Source organism: Pristiophorus japonicus, chromosome 5, assembly GCF_044704955.1.
Source record: "Pristiophorus japonicus isolate sPriJap1 chromosome 5, sPriJap1.hap1, whole genome shotgun sequence".
NCBI lineage: Eukaryota > Metazoa > Chordata > Chondrichthyes > Pristiophoridae > Pristiophorus > Pristiophorus japonicus.
In genome coordinates this window covers 6,769,996-6,789,707 of record NC_091981.1, presented here as the reverse complement: position 1 = coordinate 6,789,707, position 19,712 = coordinate 6,769,996, and the positions used below count along the sequence as shown (strand labels likewise).

The 19,712-nt window shown below is 46.0% G+C and overlaps 1 protein-coding gene across 6 annotated transcripts in view; it reads right to left on the bottom strand.

Annotated features, from left to right (window-relative positions):
• pign (phosphatidylinositol glycan anchor biosynthesis, class N) overlaps positions 1 to 19,712 on the bottom strand; it is a 204,013-nt gene that overhangs the window by 123,465 nt on the left and 60,836 nt on the right. For all 6 annotated transcript variants that reach the window (XM_070880352.1, XM_070880351.1, XM_070880346.1 and 3 more), the window contains one exon: positions 9,778 to 9,837. In XM_070880352.1, coding sequence (XP_070736453.1) covers positions 9,778 to 9,837 — 60 coding nt within the window. The remainder of the gene's footprint in view (positions 1 to 9,777; positions 9,838 to 19,712) is intronic.

The following is a 19,712-nucleotide window of genomic DNA, read 5'->3' as shown; positions in this document are numbered from 1 at the left end:
ATCTAGTTCACTAATGTCCTTTCGGGAAGGAAATAAAGCTGCCGCCCTTACCCTGTCTGGCCTGTAAGTGATTCCAGAGCCACAACAATGTGGGTCGACTCTTAGCTGCCCCCCGAAATGGCCCAGCCAGACACTCGGTTGTACCAAACCGCAACGCCTGCAAGCACACTGACTTCAGCGGTTCAAGAAGGTGGCTCACCACCAATTAGGGATGGGCAATAAATGCTGGCCTTGCCAGCGATGCTCACATCCTGTGAATGAATAATAGGCATAATATTCTGTACTGGCTGAAACTTAACTAACCCTTCGAGCAGCATGGACCAGTGCTCCAGCCAAAGCATGATCCAGTTTTGCAGCATGGCATAAATTGACTCTTGTCGAGTGTATTATTTTTGCAAGTGACCAGACCTCTGGTCAGGTGCCGCCCAAGGTTTTCTTGGACTTGCCTCTTCATGAGGATGTGTGCACACAGATGCTCCTGACCCCAGTTCAGAGCTCTAATCATGTTTAGAAGGGGTTTATGCCGTGCTTTAAGCGGCAGCCTAGACATTTGATGTGGCTGACGGCTGCACAGAAAGTCTTATTGAATCACGCACAATGTTTCAAGCCAAAAGCCTTCAAGCTTACAGTGATCAATCATCACAAACTAGACATTGCAACAGAAGTACAACTTTAAAGCTGTTGCTGTGTGAAGCAGATGGGGGAGGTTCCTATTAGCGAGAGCTTGACCTGTTTCTGTCTGGGGTGGAGATGATCTCTTACTGTCAGCCATGGCTCAGTGGGCAGCACACTCGCCTCGGAGTCAGGCGGTTGTGGGTTCGAGTCCCACTCCAGGGACTTGAGCACAAAAATCTAGGGTGACGCTGTCGGAGGGGCAGTACCGAGGGAGCGCTGCACTGTCGGAGGGGCCGTTAAACCGAGGCCCCGTCTGCTCTCTCAGGTGGACATAAAAGATCCCACGGCACTATTTTGAAGAAGAGCAGGGGAGTTATCCCCGGTGTCCAGAGGCCAATATTTATCACTCAATCAACATAACAAAAAAAACAGATTATCTGGTCATTATCACATTGCTGTTTGTGGGAGCTTGCTGTGCGCAAATTGGCTGCTGCTATTCCCACATTACAACAGTGACTACACTTTGAAAAGGACTTCATTGGCTGTAAAGTGCCTTGAGATGTCCGGTGGTTGTGAAACGCATTATAGAAATGCGGTCTTTCTTTCTGTTACAGAATGCAGGTACTTCAGGAAATTCAGGGCTAGAGTGATCTCCCAGACTAGTTTTGATCGTCTAGATGGTTCGGAGAGGAATGTCGCTGATTTCCAACCCCACCCTACATTGTCCTGGGATTTTTGCCTCTCCCAGGAGATCGCATGGGGTGGGGAGTGTATATATTGTGATGCACAACGTATCGCGATTGTGTGTGGCAGGCTGGATGAACCAGAGGATCCTTACCGATGTTCCCTGTAAGCTGCAAGGCCATGCAACACTCCAGGGAACCTGTGCAGCCTGCTTTTCAATACAAAAACTACACAGGTGCGGCATTTTGAATGATCTGCTCAGCCCCTAAATGGTTTTTACAACAACCTATATTTATATAGCGCCTTTAACGTAGTGAAATGTCCCAAGGTGCTTCACAGGCGTATTATAAGATAAACATTTGACACCGAGCCACATAAGGAGAAATTAGTGCTGGCTTGGTCAAAGAGGTAGGTTTTAAGGAGCGTCTTGAAAGAGGAAAGGGAGGTGGAGAGGCGGAGAGGTTTAGGCAGGGAGTTCCAGAGCTTGGGGCCTGGGCAACAGAAGGCACGGCCACCAATGGTGAGCGAATTAGAGGAGCGCAGACATCTCAGGGGGGTGGTTGTGGGGCTGGAGGAGATTACAGAGATAGGGAGGGGCGAGGGCCATGGAGGGATTTGAAAACGAGGATGACAATTTTGAAATCAAGGCGTTGTTTAACCGGAAGCCAATGTAGGTCAGCGAGCACAGGGGGTGATGGGTGAGCGGGTCTTGGTGCGAGCTAGGACACGGGCAGCTGAGTTTTGGATCACCTCTAGTTTACGTAGGGTAGCATGTGGGAGGCCGGCCAGGAGTACGCTGGAATAGTCAAGTCTAGAGGCAACAAAGGCATGGATGAGGGCTTCAGCAGCGGATGAGCTGAGGCAAGGGCGGAGACGGGTGATGTTACGGAGGTGGAAATAGGCGGAAGAAGTTGGTCATTGTTCGTATATATGGCACAAAATAAATAATCATGTGGGTAGCATCCAAATATAAAAATAACGTAAAATATACTGCACTTGTGGTTTGTGAGTTTGCCCATTGTGGTTACTATTAAGCAGCAGGAATTCTAACAAAACTGAAAACAATCAAGAAATCATGCTGATATCACTGGCTCTTGCGGTAGTTTTTGAGATTGTTAGAGCGAGTGTATCAAATGCTTTGGAGGACGAGAGAATAATCAGGAATGAACTGGCTGGATTGTATTCTCCAAGGGAACATCTTGCTGTGATTGAATTTGAAATTAGGCTCGAGAGGGAGAAGCTAGTTTCAAACAAAGGCTGAAACTAGGCATACTAGGGAGGAGAAGTGAACTGCCAACAGTCAACTGGGCTGAACAGTCGATGGGGAAATCTACAAACAGCAGGAGGTAATCAAAGAAGTATTTGGTACAATACACAACCAGTGCACATCTTTAAAAGGCAAAGGCAGCACTCGTGGAGCTAAGAAGCCATGGTGAAAGAGGAGGTAAGAGACAGTATCAAACGACAAGAAGATTTGCACAAATACAAGAAAAAGCAGAATTCTAGTGGACTGGAATGCAAAAACACTTGCATTTCTGGAGCGCCTTTCATGATCACCGGACGTCACGAAGCTCTTTACAGCCAATGAAGTTTCACAAGGTTGACTCCTGGGATGAAAGGGTTGTCTTATGAGGGAAGGTTGAGCAGGCTGGGCCAATATCTTCTCTCAGAGAGTCGTGAATCTATGGCATTCTCTGCCCCAGAGAGCTGTGGAGGCCGAGTCAGTGAGTATATTCAAGGCGGAGGTAGACAGATTCTTGAACTTTGGGGGAAGTGAAGGGTTATGGGGAACAGACAGAAAAGTGGAGTTGAGGCCAAGATCAGATCAGCCATGATCTTATTGAATGGCGGAGCAGGCTTGAGGGGCCGTATGGTCTACTCCTGTTCCTATTTCTTATGTTCTTATGTTCTCATGAAGTACTTTTTTAAAGTGTAGTCACTGTTGCAGTGTAGGAAACACGGCAGGCAATTTGCACACAGCAAGCTCCCACAAACAGCAATATGATAATGACCAGATATAATCTGTTTTAGTGATGTTGATTGAGGGTTAAATATTGGACCAGGACACCGGGATAACTCCTTTGCTGTTCTTCAAAATAGTGCCATGGGATCTTTTACATCCACCTGAGAGAGCAGACGGGACCCAAGTTTAACTCCTCATCCAAAAGACGGCACCTCCGACAGTGCAGCGCTCCCTCAGCACCACACTGGAGGGTCAGCCTAGATTTTTGTGCTCAAGTCTGTGGAGTGGGACTCGAACCCACAACCTTCTGACTCAGAAGCGAGAGTGCTGCCCACTGAGCCACAGCTGACACTATAAAAAGCAACAAAAGGACACAAAGGAATGTAATAATGATGCAAAAGGGGAACATAAAAAAAACTTGCAAGGGTATCAAAGCTAACAGCAAATATATTGAGATGGAGAGACTGGAAAAGGAGCGTTCAAGTTCATTAAAGATGGAGGCAGGCGAGACTATAGTGGACAATAAGGAAATGGCAGACTTGTTAAATGAGCACTTTGTATCCATTTGGGAGAAAGACGACAAAATATCAGAGGTACCAGGCAACCTAAAGTTAAGGGCTAGACTTTCCCGAGAGCCCCTCAACGCTCGATTGCCCGCCCAGAAAAAAAGGCCAACGTTTGGTAAGTAACGCTGGTGAAAATTTCCACTTTTAAGTTAAAACTAATCCCCCAGCGAGAAAATGGATCTTGCACCATCATTCTCAGCGGTTTTCTCAGCGTTTAAGGGGAAACTAAGTAAAACGGGCATTTTTTAAAAATTTAGTCCGAGGCTGCGGTTGGGCCGAGGGAGGGGGGAACGTTTTTTTTTAAAAAAGTCACAAAAAAACATTTTTTTAAGTTAAAAAAACATTCCCAAGACACTTCTACATCAAATCGTCGTTTAAAAAAAAAAATAAAGAACCTTCAACTTACCTTTCCTTTGCAGAGTACTCACTCACTTACTGCCCTGTTTCAGCAGCTTTCACAGGCCGGTTTCTTCAGCAATCTGGACGGACTTCCGTTGAGACAAAACTTACGCCGTGGCGATTTTCTCGCCGGTGCACGTCAGCGGGTTGGTCCCAGCGGGCGTTTTCAGATTTGGGCGGTACCATTGAAAAACTAAAGGGGGAAATGTTCGCCAGGCGGTTTCTCTCCCAAAAACAGCTGTACCGCCGAGCTAACCGCGGGGAACTCGCCAAAAATGAAGGTGAAAGTTTAACCCAAAGTCAAGGGGAGGAACTTAGTGGCTTTAATAGAAGTAAAAAAAAAAGATATGGAAACAATAATGGGACATAAAGCCTTTGGATTGGAGAAACAGTAGGTGTTACTGCATTATTTAGGAAGAGAGGAAGAAATCAGGGAAATACAGATCCATCAGGTTAACATCAATTGTGGGTAAATTACTTTCTCTGGTGATAGATTAAAAGTGTCAGCTGATCAAAGAGAATCAGCATGGATTTGTGATAGATGGGTCATGTTGAACTAATCCAGATCATTTTTTTTCCAGGAGATTACTAGCACGAGTGGCAGCAGACGTTACATACCATCATCATCATCATCATCATCATCATAGGCAGTCCCTCAAATCGAGGATGACTTGCTTCCACGTCAAAAAGTTCACAGGTGTTTCAATGATGGACCTAAAATTCTCGGTCCGAACTAAATCCTGAAGGGTGGAAGATGCCTGTGCGTGGATTTTTTTAACGTGGGGTGACCGTTGCACACCAGCCACCACACGGGGCTTGACAGAGCGAGGTCTTGGTCCAGTGGCAAGGGTTAACCAGGACGACTGGAGACCAGCTCTGCTGCACGGACCTAGTGCGCTCACATATCGCACAGTGTGGGCTGGGCCCGTGCTGACCCACAAACCGGAGATTCAGAGTCTCATGCTCTACTGACTGAGTATATGTCACCACACATATACTTGCCATAGAGGGAGTGCAACGAAAGTTCACCAACCTGATCGCTGGGATGGGGGAATTGTCCCATGAGGAGAGATGGAGTAGACTAGGCTTATATTCTCTAGAGATTAGAAGAATGAGAGGTAATCTCATTGAAATATACAAAATTCTTACAAGGTTTGACAGAGTAGATGCAGGGAAGATGTTTCCCCTTGGCTGGGGTGTCTAGCACCAGGGGGCACAGTCTCAGGATAAGGGATTTTAGGACTGAGATGAGGAGGAATTTCTTCACTCAGAGGGTGGTGAATCTTTGGAATTCTCTGCCCCAGAGGGCTGTGGAGGCTCAGTCGTTGAGTATATTCCAGACGGAGATCGATAGATTTTTGGATATTAAGGGAATCAAGGGATCGGGCAGGAAAGTGGAGTTGAGGTAGAAGATCAGCCATCACTGAATGGCGGAGCAGGCTCGAGGAGCCGAATGGCCTACTCCTGCTCCTAATTCTTATGTTCTTGTATATAAATGACCTGGGTGGAGCAAGAGAGTTTGCAGACAACACTAAAGTTCAGAGGCACAGTGCAGGTGAAAGCAGGAACTTACAAAGCGACATAGAAAAACTAAGTGAGTGGGCAAAACTATGGCAAAATGGAGGCCAACGTGGAGAAGTAGCAGGTCATCCCACTTTGGATCGGAGAGAGATGAATCAGAATATTTGTTTAATGGTGAGAAGCTAGGAGCTGTGGAGGAGCCAAGAGATTTAGAAGTCCGTGTGCACCAATCAAAAGCTAGTGCACAGGTACAAACATTAATAGAAAAGGCTAACGGAATGTCAGTCTTTATCTCAAGGGGCTGGAATGCAAAAGTGAGGAAAGTTGCTCCGACTACCGCCTTCCACCCTATAAAAGGCAAATATCCAGGGCACGAAATTGGTGAAGGCCTCCACCCACCCAAAGGACCGCCGAGCTACCCAACGGTATTTTGGGAGGTGTTTTCATCAACAAGGTCCATCGAAAGTCGGCGGGCGGCCAATGAAGGGCTTACGCCGCCAATCTGGGCGGCAGGGGGCGGGAGCTCCCAGTCTCGGCCGCAGAGGTGCTTGTCGCCCAAGTGCTGCCGAGGATGGAGTCGGACCCACGGAGGGTCGAAGGCCTGCAAAGAAAAAGCATTTAAAAAAAAACCATCGGAACACCTTCAGGTAAGTCCCTGTGAAGATAAAAATTAAAAAATGTTCATTCACCTTTTTTTCAGCTCCTCACACTTACCGGCGGGGACAGACCGGCCTCCTCACAGCGGTCCACTCCCCGTTCTGCCGCCCGCACCAATCTGGCATCTCGGCGGGCGGGAGGCCACACTACGCCACTCGGCCGTCCGCTGATGTCAGCGGGCAGTTCCCGGTGGCACTCCCCTCCCCCGCCCGCCCCACACCAGATCGAAACTGGCACTGGGCGGGACCCGAGGAGGCAGCAGTGCATCAATTCCGGGCCCCCATTGTGCAGCTGACGGGGAAATTCTCACGAGACTTGGGTTGGAAAATGTTATTTGGAGGTTGAGAATGATACCACAGGCTTATATATCCAGGGTGTGGTGCCAACCTTTGTTGACTACTTCGCAAAAAAAGCAATTCTGCTGAAGGTAGATATCTATTGTGTGGCTGATGAGGAAATCCTGATTAATGGCAGGAGATGTACGAGAAAGTATTACCTGAAGGCTGAGTAATAGACCACAGGCTTATATATCTTGGGTTTGGTGTCTATCCTTATTGACTGGGTTGCAGAAAGTCAAGCGGTTGCTATGGAGCCCTGCAGAATACAGCACAGGTGAGGTGTGCACCTGGACCATTGCCATCTTTTCCCTTCGTGGCTGCGAACAAAACATTACCTTAACTTTTCTGGTTACACACATGCTGACAGACCTGCTGTGTACAACCAGCATGTTCTGGGGGTGGTGAGGGCTCCCCTCCAGATTCCCAATACTTACAGTATCTTTCTTTTGATTTGTACATTTGAAGATAAGTTTTGTTGCTTATTGTGCCACGCATGACAAATTCCTTTTGCTCTGCTGTTCGCCTACCGAGGACTCAATCCTCGGCTTTTCTGTGCTCTCATGGCCAGCTCGTGGACTATCCTCTTGCGGGAGGGGGGGGGGGGGGGGGAGAAAGGGGCAGAGTTACATCCAAGATTGATTTCTGAGATGAGGATGAGATGTCTTATAGAAACGTAGAAAACAGGTGCAGGAGTAGGCCATTCGGCCCTTCGAGCCTGCACCACCATTCAATATCATGTACTGAGGTTGAATGATCAGCCCCCGTTCCTGCTTTCTCTCCATAACCCTTGATCCCTTGAGCCGTAAGGGCCACATCTAACTCCCTTTTGAATATGTCCAACGAACTGTGACTCAACAACTTTCTGTGGTACAAAATTCCACAGGTTCACAATTCTCTGAGTGAAGAAGTTTCTCCTCAACTCGGTCCTAAGTGGCTTACCCCTTATCCTTAGACTGTGTCCTCTGGTTCTGGACTTCCCCAACATCGGGAACATTCTTCCTGCATCTAACCTGTCCAGTCCCGTCAGAATTTTATACATTTCTATGAGATCCCCTCTCATTCTTCTAAATTCCAGTGAGTATAAGCCTAGTCGATCCATTCTTTCTTCATATGTCAGTTGTGCCATCCCGGGAATCAGTCTGGTGAACCTTCGCTGCACTCCCTCAATAGCAAGCACGTCCTTCCTCAGATTAGGAGACCAAAACTGTACACAATACTCCAGGTGTGGTCTCACCAAGGACCTGTACAACTGCAGTAACCTCCCTGCTCCTGTACTCAAAACCCCTCGCTATGAAGGCCAGCATGCCATTTGCTTTCTTTACTGCCTGCTGTACCTGCATGCCAACCTTCAATGACTGATGTACCATGACACCCAGGTCTCGCTGCACCTCCCCTTTTACTAATCTGTCACCATTCAGATAATAATCTGTTCCTGCTTTTGCCACCAAAGTGGATAACCTCACATTTATCCACATTATACTGCATCTGCCATGCATTTGCCCATTCACCTAACCTGCCCAAGTCACTCTGCAGCCTCCTAGCATCCTCCTCACAGCTCACACTGCCACCCAGCTTAGTGTCATCTGCAAACCTGGAGATATTACATTCAATTCCTGCGTCTGAATCATTAATGTATATTGTAAATAGCTGGGGTCCCAGCACTGAGCCCTGCGGTACCCCATTAGTCACTGCCTGCCATTCTGAAAAGGACCCGTTTATTCCCACTCTTGGCTTCCTGTCTGCCAACCAGTTCTCTGTCCATGTCAATACATAACCCTCAATACTATGTGCCTTAATTTTGCACACCAATCTCTTGTGTGGGACCTCGTCAAAAGCCTTTTGAAAGTCCAAATACACCACATTCACTGGTTCTCCCTTATCCACTAGTTACATCCTCAAAAAACTCTAGAAGATTTGTCCAGCATGATTTCCCTTTCATAAATCCATGCTGACTTGGACCGATCCTGTCACAGCTTTCTAAATGCGCTGCTATTACATCTTTAATAATTGATTCCAGCATTTTCCCCACCACCGATGTCAAGCTAACCGGTCTATAATTCCCTTTTTTCTCTCTCTTTTTTTATTAAAAAGTGGGGTTACATTAGCTACCTTCCAATGCATAGGAACTGAACCAGAGTCCATGGAATGTTGGAAAATGACCACCAATGCATCCACTATTTCTAGGGCCACTTCTTTAAGTACTCTGGGATGCAGACTATCAGGCCCTGGGGATTTATCGACCTTCAGTCCCTTCAATTTCTCTTAACACCATTTCCGACTAATAAGGATTTCCCTCAATTCCTCCTCACTAGACCCTCGGTCCCCTAGTATTTTCGGGAGGTTATTCGTGTATTCCTTAGTGAAGACAGAACCAAAGTATTTGTTCAATGGTCTGCCATTTCCTTGTTCCCCATTATGAATTCCCCTGATTCTGACTACAAGGGACCTACATTAGTCTTCACTAATCTTTTTCTCTTCACATATCTATAGAAGCTTTTGCAATCAGTTTTTATGTTTCCTGCATGCTTACTCTCATACTCTATTTTCCCCCTCCTACGGCTAAAAGGATCAAGGGGGATGGAGAGAAAGCGGGAATGGGGTACTGAAGTTGCATGATCAGCCATGATTTTATTGAATGGTGGTAGCCGAATGGCCTACTCCTGCACCTATTTTCTATGTTTCTATGTAAAACCCCAGCCAGTTGGGTTCGGGGGATCCACGATGAGGCAGGTGGTCGTGAGCTTGATGGATGAACTGGTAATGTGTTGTGTGATTGTTAAACCATTGCTGATAAACCAACTAGTTCTTAATAACAATGTGTTGCTATGAATTCTTAACCAAAGAACCCAAGAAGCAAATACATTACAGCGGTCATCAGTAAGTTTCTGCACTGCTGACAAAGCCTCATTATCGCAATTAAAATTCATCACAAAACACAGAAGCAAGTCACAAAGGTTTCACGCTTATCATTAAGTCCAATTATGTATTGACTGCCTCTCTAATTAAAGAACGAGAACACAAAATCTTAGCTTACCACAGAATTGAGAGGAAAGGGGACTCCTATTAGAGCAGCCATCAGTGGAGCTATATCAGCCTGTGAAATGCAAAACAGAAAAAATTAATAGGATTAGAGGGGAGTTGAGGAGAACTTTTTTTTCACCCAGAGGGTGGTGGGGGTCTGGAACTCACTGCCTGAAAGGGTGGTAGAGGCAGAAACCCTCACCACATTTAAAAAGTACTTGGATGTGCACCTGAAGTGCTGTAACCTGCAGGACTATGGACCAAGTGCTGGAAAGTGGGATTAGGCTGGATAGCTCTTTGTCGGCCGGCGTGGACACGATGGGCCGAATGGCCTCCTTCTGTGCCGTAAATTTCTATGATTCCTAATAGCAAACATTCATGGTGACCGGAAATCAAAAACTAACGTAAACGCCCATATTTGTTTCATATCCAACAATTAAATGGTCCTGTTAAAATTGACAGTGGCCAAAGTTGTCATCATCCTTCAGCAGAAGTACAACACAAATCAGATTATCAAAATTGAAGGATTGTCACTGTTTTACTTTCCCCAACTTGTCAATCAAGAGAATAAAGGATAGATCTGTTTGAAATCATCCGTTTTCACCAGTCATTAGCAGCACGGAATGGTGCCCGCCGGCTTTTCAGCCCTTCCTTGGGAAGCATTTTGCCGCTCCAAGGGTACCCCACCTTAGATCGGAACAGATCCTGTGGGCATTCGTCGCCGTGAATCTTGCAGCCAACCGGTTGGTGCAAAGCCCAGCACTACCAGGCAGTATGTGTACCCGGTGTAATACATGCACCGGTGAGCATACTCACAGGTTTGTACAGCTGTTGCGGGCTGCTCTTGCACACCCTCCATTTGGCCACCCTCGTCTGCCGTAAGGACACGTCATGGTGCACCATCTTGCCGTCCAGAGAAGGCGGGGGTCCCAAATGGAGTGCTCTTTACGCGGGAGCCCTCCCTTTATTTATTGGGGACTTGGCCTGGAGGGTGTTGCACGGGGCAGTCCCGTGCAATAAGTTTATAAGTCGGTTCACGGGCTCCCAGGCCACCAGCATTTTATGCGATCTGGAGGAGTTCGTGCTCCATGTATATGTCGAATGTGTGAGGTTGCAACCCCTCTTCCATTATTTGAAGGGGCTGCTCCTCGATTTTTGGCTACACTTCAGTCCCATGCTCCTGATCTTTGGGCACCTAGTGTAGAAGGGAGCGGGCAGGTCGGAAGGCCTCTTCGTAGGACTGCTCCTGGGCATCGGAGGGGCAGTATTGTGGGAGCGCCGCACTGTCGGAGGGGCAACACTGAGGGAGTGCCGCACTGTCGGAGGGGCAGTACTGAGGGAGCGCCGCACTGTCGGAGGGGCAGTACTGAGGGAGCGCCGCACTGTCGGAGGGGCAGTACTGAGGGAGCGCCGCACTGTCGGAGGGGCAGTACTGAGGGAGCGCCGCACTGTCGGAGGGGCAGTACTGAGGGAGAGCCGCATTGTCGGAGGGGCAGTACTGAGGGAGCGCCGCACTGTCGGAGGGGCAGTACTGAGGAAGCGCCGCACTGTCGGAGGATGACCCCGGTTTAACGTCTCAACCTCAGTACTACCCCTCCGACAGTGCAGCACTCCTTCAGTACCGCCCCTCCAACAGTGCAGCGCTCCCTCAATACTGCCCCTCCAACAGTGCAGCACTCCCTCAGCACTGCCCACCCAACAGTGCGACGCTTCCTCAGTACTGCACTGGGAGTGTCAGCCTAGATTTTTGTGCTCAAGTCTCTGGAATGGGAATTGAACTCACCACCTGCCAATTCAGAGCAGAGTGTGTGACCCACAGAGCTGGCACATTGTCAATGTATATGTACAGTGCATGCACACTGCTGCTGGCACACACTAACAGAAAGTCTGCTCTCATTAACCAGAAACCAAACAGTTCATTCGTTTTTGAAAGCAATTAGGAATGTCTACCTCATATTTTCTTATTCATCAGACTCGTTCTTTGATTTTGATTGACATGTATGCAATAAAATATCTGTGGCTACAGTGATGACGCTGTTTCTGAGCAGTGTAGTGATGGATTGGTTGTTCCTGGCCGTGTATTCACACGCCTGCCGCAGGTAAGCGTGAAATCAGTGCCTCGCTGGGAGAGGCCGCGCAGTGCTGTCAAATCCCTGCTGCACTCGCTCGGAACATTGATAGCAGATTTTAATTGCATGTTTGCACGAAGATTTAGCATGCTGGCACTGTCATAAGGACATAAGAAATTGGAGCAGGAGTCGGCCATTCAGCCCCTTGAGCCTGCTCCGCGATTCAGTAAGAGCATGGCTGATCTGATCATGGACTCAGCTCCACTTCCCTACCCGCTCCCCATAATCCTGGACTCCCTTATCGCTCAAAATTCTGTCCATCTCCGCTTTAAATATATTCAATGACCCAGGCTCCATAGCTCTCTGGGGCAGAGGCTACCACAGATTTACAACCCTCAGAAGAAATTCCTCCTTATCTCAGTTTTAAATGGGCAGCCCCTTATTCTGAGACTATGCCCCTAGTTTTAGTTTCCCCGATGAGTGGAAAGATCCTCTCTGCATCCACCTTGTTGAGCCTCCTCATTATCTTATATGTTTCGATAAGATCACCTCTCATTCTTCTGAGCTCCAAAGTGCATAGGCCCAACCTACTCAACCTATCGTCATAAGTCAACCACCTCAGCTTTGGAATCAACCTAGTGAATCTTCTCTGAACAACCTCCAATGCAAGTATATCCTTCCTTAAATACGGAGGACAAAACTGCACGCAATACTCCAGGTGTGGCCTCACCAATACCCTGTACAGTTGTAGCAGGACTTCTCTGCTTTTATACTCTTTCCCCCTTGCAATAAAGGTCAACATTCCATTTGCCTTTTTGTGCTTCATGCACAAGGACCCCTAAGGTCCCTCTGTACTACATCACTTTTCAATTTTTCTCCATTTAAATTATAATTTGCTTTTCTATTTTTTTCTGCCAAAGTGGATAACCTCATATTTTCCCACATTATACTCCATCTGTCAATTTTTTGCCCACTCACTGAGCCTGTCTATATCCCTTTGCAGATTTTGTGTGTCCTCCTCACAATTTACTCTCCCACCCATCTTTGTATCATCAGCAAACTTGTCTTTATTACACTCAGTCCCTTCATCCAAGTCATTAATATAAATTGTAAATAGTTGAGGACCCAGCACCGATCCCTGCTGCACTCCACTAGCTACCGTTTGCCAACCGGAAAATGGGCCCATTTATCCCGATTCCCTGTTTTCTGTTAGTTAGAGAATCCTCTATCCATGCTAATATATTACCCCCAGCCCCGTGAGCTTTTATCTTGTGCAGTAACCTTTTATGTGGCACCTTATTGATGCCTTCTGGAAATCCAAATACACCACATCCACTGGATCCCCACTATCCACCCTGCTCATTACCTCCTCAAAGAACTCCAGCAAATTTGTCAAACATGATTTCCCCTTTACAAAACTATGCTGACTCTGCTTGATTGAATCATGCTTTTCCAAATATCCCGCTACTACTTCCTTATTCGGCATCACCTGGCAGCTCAGGATGCTGCGTGTGGGACGTGAGGATCTCTCAACATGATGGTGTGGGAGAGGGACCAGTGCTTGTAATGCTTTGCCAGTTGAAGTTACGGTGATTGTAACGTATGCACCGGTGAGTATGCTCACACTTTGGTAGAGCTGTTGCATTGTGAGTGGCTCAGCCAGTCACGTGATGTTCACAAGACTCAATAAAACCCCAGCCAGTTGGGTCTAGGTCATCCATGATGAAGTATGCAGTTGTGAGGTTGGTGGATGAACTGGTAATGTGTAGTGTGATTGTTAAACCTTTGTTAATAAACAAACTAGTCCTTAATAGTAACGTGTTGCTATGAATTCTTAAGCAAATAACCCGTGAAGCTAATACATTACACCCAGCAATGAGGCCAAGAGCAGCATTTACGTTGACTTAATAACACTTGTCTGCCATTGCCATTTCAGTATCAGCTGCGGCTCAGTGGGCAGCACACTTGCCTCCGAGTCAAAAGGTTGTGGGTTCAAGTCCCACTCCAGGGACTTGAGCACATAAATCTTGGCTTTGACTCAGTGCAGTGCTGAGGGAGTGCTGCACTGTCAGAGGTGCCGTCTTTCAGATGACACGTTAAACCGAGGCGCCATCTGCCCTCTCAGGTGGAAGTGAAAGAGCCCATAGCACTATTTTGAAGAGTAGGGGAGTTATCCCTGGTGTCCTGGCCAATATTTATCCCTCAGTCAACAAAACAAAGCAGATTATCTGGTCTTGATCACATTGCTGTTTGTGGGAGCATGCTGTGCGCAGGTTTGTTGCCGCATTTCCTAACTTACAACAATGATTACACCCCAAAAGTTCCATTGGCTGTAAAGTGCTTTGAGACAGCTGGTGGTCGTGAAAGCTGCTATATAAATGCAAGTCCTGCTTTTTCTTTATTGCGCTCCAGTGCTATAAAGGTGGTCACAAAACCAGCGACATCGGTGCCTTCGATAGAGAGAAAATGACATACAAAAATACCAGGCAGAAGAAAAGATAGGGCAAATTATAAAAAGGGTTTTAAATATTCAAGCTCTATTATATTCACAAGAGCTCCATTAATTATCGAGATTTTGAAAACTTGTATTGATATTAGAGGTTTACTTAGTAAACACTCCAAAAAAGTTGCACTTTAAGAAAGTAATTGCATTGCAGTACAGTGAGTTTCTTTGAGGTTCTGTAGCAAATTTGAAAATTATTGCTTTACGAAAAGCAGCAGTATTTCAGGATTTAACGTGTAAAAGTTATTCACAGCCTTTCTGTGCAAGGCACAGGGTATTCTTGTTTATTCAGATGCAGTATAATGTAGATAAATGTGAGATTATCTACTTTGGTGGCAAAAACAGGAAGGCAGAATATTATCTGAATGGTGACAGATTAGTAAAAGGGGAGGTGCAACGAGACCTGGATGTCATGGTACATCAGTCAATGAAAGTTGGCATGCAGTTACAGCAGGCAGTGAAGAAGGCAAATGGCATGTTGGCCTTCATAGCGCGAAGATTTGAGTATAGGAGCAGGGAGGTCTTACTGCAGTTGTACAGGGTCTTGGTGAGGCCACACCTTGAATATTGTGTACAGTCTTGGTCTCCTAATCTGAGGAAGGACATTCTTGTTATTGATGGCGTGCAGTGAAGGTTCACCAGACTGATTCCCGGAATGGCAGGACTGACATATGAAGAAAGACTGGATCGACTAGGCTTATATTCAATGGAATTTAGAAGAATGAGAGGTGATCTTATAGAAACATATACAATTCTGACGGGATTGGACAAGTTAGATGCTGGAAGAATGTTCCCGATGTTGGGGAAGACCAGAACCAGGGGACACAGTCTAAGGATAAGGGGTAAGCCATTTAGGACCGAGATGAGGAGAATCCTCTTCACTCAGAGAATTGTGAACCTGTGGAATTCTCTACCACAGAAAGTTGTTGAGGCCAGTTCGTTAGATATATTCAAATGGGAGCTAGATGTGGCCCTTACGGCTAAAGGGATCAAGGGGTATAGAGAGAGAGCAGGAGTGGGGTACTGAAGTTGCATGATCAGCCATGATCATATTGAATGGTGGTGCAGGCTCAGAGGGCCAAATGGCCTACTCCTGCACCTATTTTCTATGTTTCTATTCAGTTGAAAATAAGGAGACCTCTGTCACACAATTTGCTAAATTTAGTTTCAGAAACAATTCAACTTGTACTTAACAGTTCTCAGCAGATAAAAACCAACACTCCAAGAACATCTCAAACACTGGGCGTCCTCTGCTTGTGTAATGCGTAGCGGAACGTTTGAGAGAGAATCATGGCAAAAGGTAGATACAAGAATTTGCGGTCAGCGACGAAGCAAAGGCACTCCCCACTGGCCCCGAAGTACACTACACACCTCAGGTTTTCCGGCATTCTATTCAATTCAACAGAGTATAATGGGGAATCCCGAACGTGCGCTGCTGTGAGGACAACAAGCCATCTAAGCAGCCAATCAAAATACAGAATTCTCTCAGACAGCGAACCAGGAAGTGAGTAAGCTCTTAAAACTCTAACTTTTTAAAAAATGTTGAGAGCAAAACAAAGATTGGGGCTCTCACATCGAGAAAAGGCAAACCTAAAATAAAGATGGACAAGCATTAAAAAAAACATTACTTTTTTTTTAAGTTTCTTGAAATTTTAATTTTTAAATTTCACACTGCACAAACTTAAAATTAGTTTTTCACTCCCTTAACCTTAGTTTGGAAGTAATAATGCTGTTAATGCCCCAGTTACACCTAATCCCTGTGGATCTAACTTTTAGTGCAGTATTTAACGGCGTACTTGTTGCGGAAGAGACAAAGATTTTGTCAGTTTCCCTGATTTAAAGAAAAACACTTCCATTTATATAGTGCCTTTCACGAACAACGGACATCCCAAAATGCCTTACAGCCAATTAAGTATTTTTGATGTAGTTACTGTTGTAATGTAGGAAACGCAGCAGCCAATTGCACACAGCAAGCTCCCACAAACAGCAATGTGATAATGATCAGATCATCTGTACTTTTAGTGATGTTGGTTGAGAGATAAATATTGGCCCCAAGACTCCGGGGAGAACTCACCTGCTCTTCTTCAAAATATTGCCGTGGGATCTTTTGCATCCACCCGAGAGCGCAGATGGGGCCTTGGTTTAATGTCACATCCGAAAGATGGCACCTCCGACTGCGCGGCGCTCCTGCGGTACTGCCCCTCCGACTGCACGGCGCTCCCTCGGCAATGCACTGGGAGTGTCAGCCTAGATTTATGCACTCAAGTCTGGAGTGGAACTTGAACCCATAACCTTCTGCAAGGGTGCTACCCACTGAGCCACAGCTGACAAAGCCTGCCAGGGACCTCCAAACCTCCGCGCAGCTTAGTGGGAACATCATCCACATCCCTAATGTTTCACTAGATTGATTCCTGGGATGAGAGGGCTGCCTTATGATGAGAGATTGTGTAGAATGGGCCTATACTCTCTGGAGTTTAACACAGAAACATAGAAATTAGGTGCAGGAGCAGGCCATTCGGCTCTTCGAGCCTGCACCGCCATTCAATAAGATCATGGCTGATCATTCAATCTCAGTACTCCTTTCCTGCTTTCTCTCCATAGCCCTTGATCCCTTTGGCCATAAGGACCATATCTAACTCCCTTCTGAATATATCTAACGAACTGGCCTCAACAACTTACTGTAGTAGAGAATTCCACAGGTTAACAACTCTGAGTGAAGAAGTTTCTCCTCATCTCGGTCCTAAATGGCTTACCTCTTGTTCTTAGACTGGGGCCCCTGGTTCTTGAACGCCCCAGCAACGGGAACATTCTTCCTGCCTCTAACCTGTCCAATCCTGTCAGAATTTTATATGTTTCTATGACATCCCCTCTCATTTTTCTAAACTCCAGTGGCTACAAGCCTGGTTGATCCAGTCTCTCCTCATATGACAGTCCTGCCATCCCGGGAATCAATCTGGTGAACCTTCGTTGTACTCCCTCAATAGCAAGAACGTCCTTCCTCAGATTAGACGACCAAAACTGAACACAATATTCCAGGTGAGGCCTCACTAAGGCCCTGTCCAACTGCAGTAAGACCTCCCTGCTCCTATACTCAAATCCTCTAGCTATGAATCCAACATGCCATTTGCCTTCTTCACCGCCTGCTGTACCTGCATGCCAAACTTCAATGACTGATGTACCATGACACCCAGGTCTCGTTGCACCTCCCCTTTTACTAATCTGTCACCATTCAGATAATATTCTGTCTTCCTGTTTTTGCCCCCAAAGTGGATAACCTCACATTTATCCACATTATACTGCATTTGCCATGCATTTGCCCACTCACCTAACCTGTCCAAGTCACCCTGCAGCCTCTTAGCATCCTCCTCACAGCTCACACCACCACCCAGTGTAGTGTTATCTGCAAACTTGGAGATATTACACTCAATTCCTTCATCTAAATCATTGATGTATATTGTAAATAGCTGGGGTCCCAGCACTGAACCCTGCGGCACCCCACTAGTCACTGCCTGCCATTCTGAAAAGGACATGTTTATCCCGACTCTCTGCTTCCTGTCTGCCAACCAGTTCTCTATCCACATCAGTATATTACCCCCAATACCATGTGCTTTAATTTTGCACACTAATCTCTTATGTGGGACCTTGTCAAAAGCCTTTTGAAAGTCCAAATACACCACATCCACTGGTTCTCCCTTGTCCATTCTACTAGTTACATCCTCAAAAAATTCTAGAATATTTGTCAAGCTTGATTTCCCTTTCTTAAATCCATGCTTCCTTAGACCGATTCTGTCACTGCTTTCCAAATGCGCTGCTATTTCACCTTTAATAATTGATTCCAACATTTTCCCCATCAATCGGTGTATAATTCCCTGTTTTCTCTCTCCCTCCTTTTTTTAAAAAAAGTGGTGTTACATTAGCTACCCTCCACTCCATAGGAACTGATCCAGAGTCAATAGACTGTTGGAAAATGACCACCAATGCATCCACTATTTCTCGGGCCACTTCCTTAAGTACTCTGGGATGCAGACTATCAGGCCTTGGGGATTTATCGGCCTTCAATCCCATCAATTTCCCCAACACAATTTCCTAACTAATAAGGATTTCTTTCAGTTCCTCCTTTTCGCTAGACCCTCGGTCTCTGAGTATTTCCGGAAGATTATTTGTATCTTCCTTAGTGAAGACAGATCCAAAGTATTTGTTCAATTGGTCTGCCATTTCTTTGTTCCCCATTATAAATTCCCCTGATTCTGACTGCAAAGGGCCCTCGTTTGTCTTCACTAATCTTTTTCTCTTCACATATCTATAGAAGCTTTTGCAGTCAGTTTTTATGTTCCTTGCAAGCTTCCTCTCATACTCTATTTTCCCCCTCCTGATTAAACCCTTTGTCCTCCTCTGCTGAATTCTAAATTTCTCTCAGTCCTCAGGTTTGCTGCTTTTTCTGGCCAATTTATATGCCTCTTCCTTGGATTTAACACCATCCTTAATTTCCCTTGTTAGTCACGGTTGAACTACCTTCCGTTTTATTTTTACTCCAGACAGGGATGTACAATTGTTGAAGTTCATCCATGTAATCTATAAATGTCTGCCATTACCTATCCACTGTCAACCCTGTAAGTATCATTTGCCAGTCTATTCTAGCCAATTCACGTCTCATACCATCGAAGTTACCTTTCCTTAAGTTCAGGACCCTAGTCTCTGAATTAACACTGTCACTCTCCACCTTAATAAAGAATTCTACCGTATTACGGTCACTCTTCCCCAGGGGGCCTCGCACAACAAGATTGCTAATTAGTCCTTTCTCATTACACAACACCCAGTCTAGGATGGCCAGCTCTCTAGTTGGTTCTTCGACATATTGGTCGAGAAAGCCATCCCTAATACACTGCAGGAAATCCTTCTCCACTGCATTGCTACCAGTTTGGTTAGCCCAATCTATATATAGATTAAATTCTCCCATGATAACTGCTGTACCTTTATTGCACGCATCCCTAATTTCCTGTTTGATGCCATCCCCGACCTCACTGCTACTGTTTGGTGGTCTGTACACAACTCCCACTAGCGCTTTCTGCCCTTTGGTATTTCGCAGCTCTACCCATACAGATTCCACATCATCCAAGCTAATGTCCTTCCTCACTATTGCATTAATTTCCTCTTTAACCAGCAATGCTATCCCACCTTCTTTTCCTTTCTGTCTATCCTTTCTGAATGTTGAATATCCTTGGATGTTGAGTTCCCAGCCTTGATCACCCTGGAGCCATGTCTCCGTAATCCCAATTATATTATAATCATTAATAGCTGCCTGCGCAGTTAATTCATTCGCCTTATTACGAATACTCCTTGCATTGAGGCACAGAGCCTTCAGGCTTGTCTTTTTAG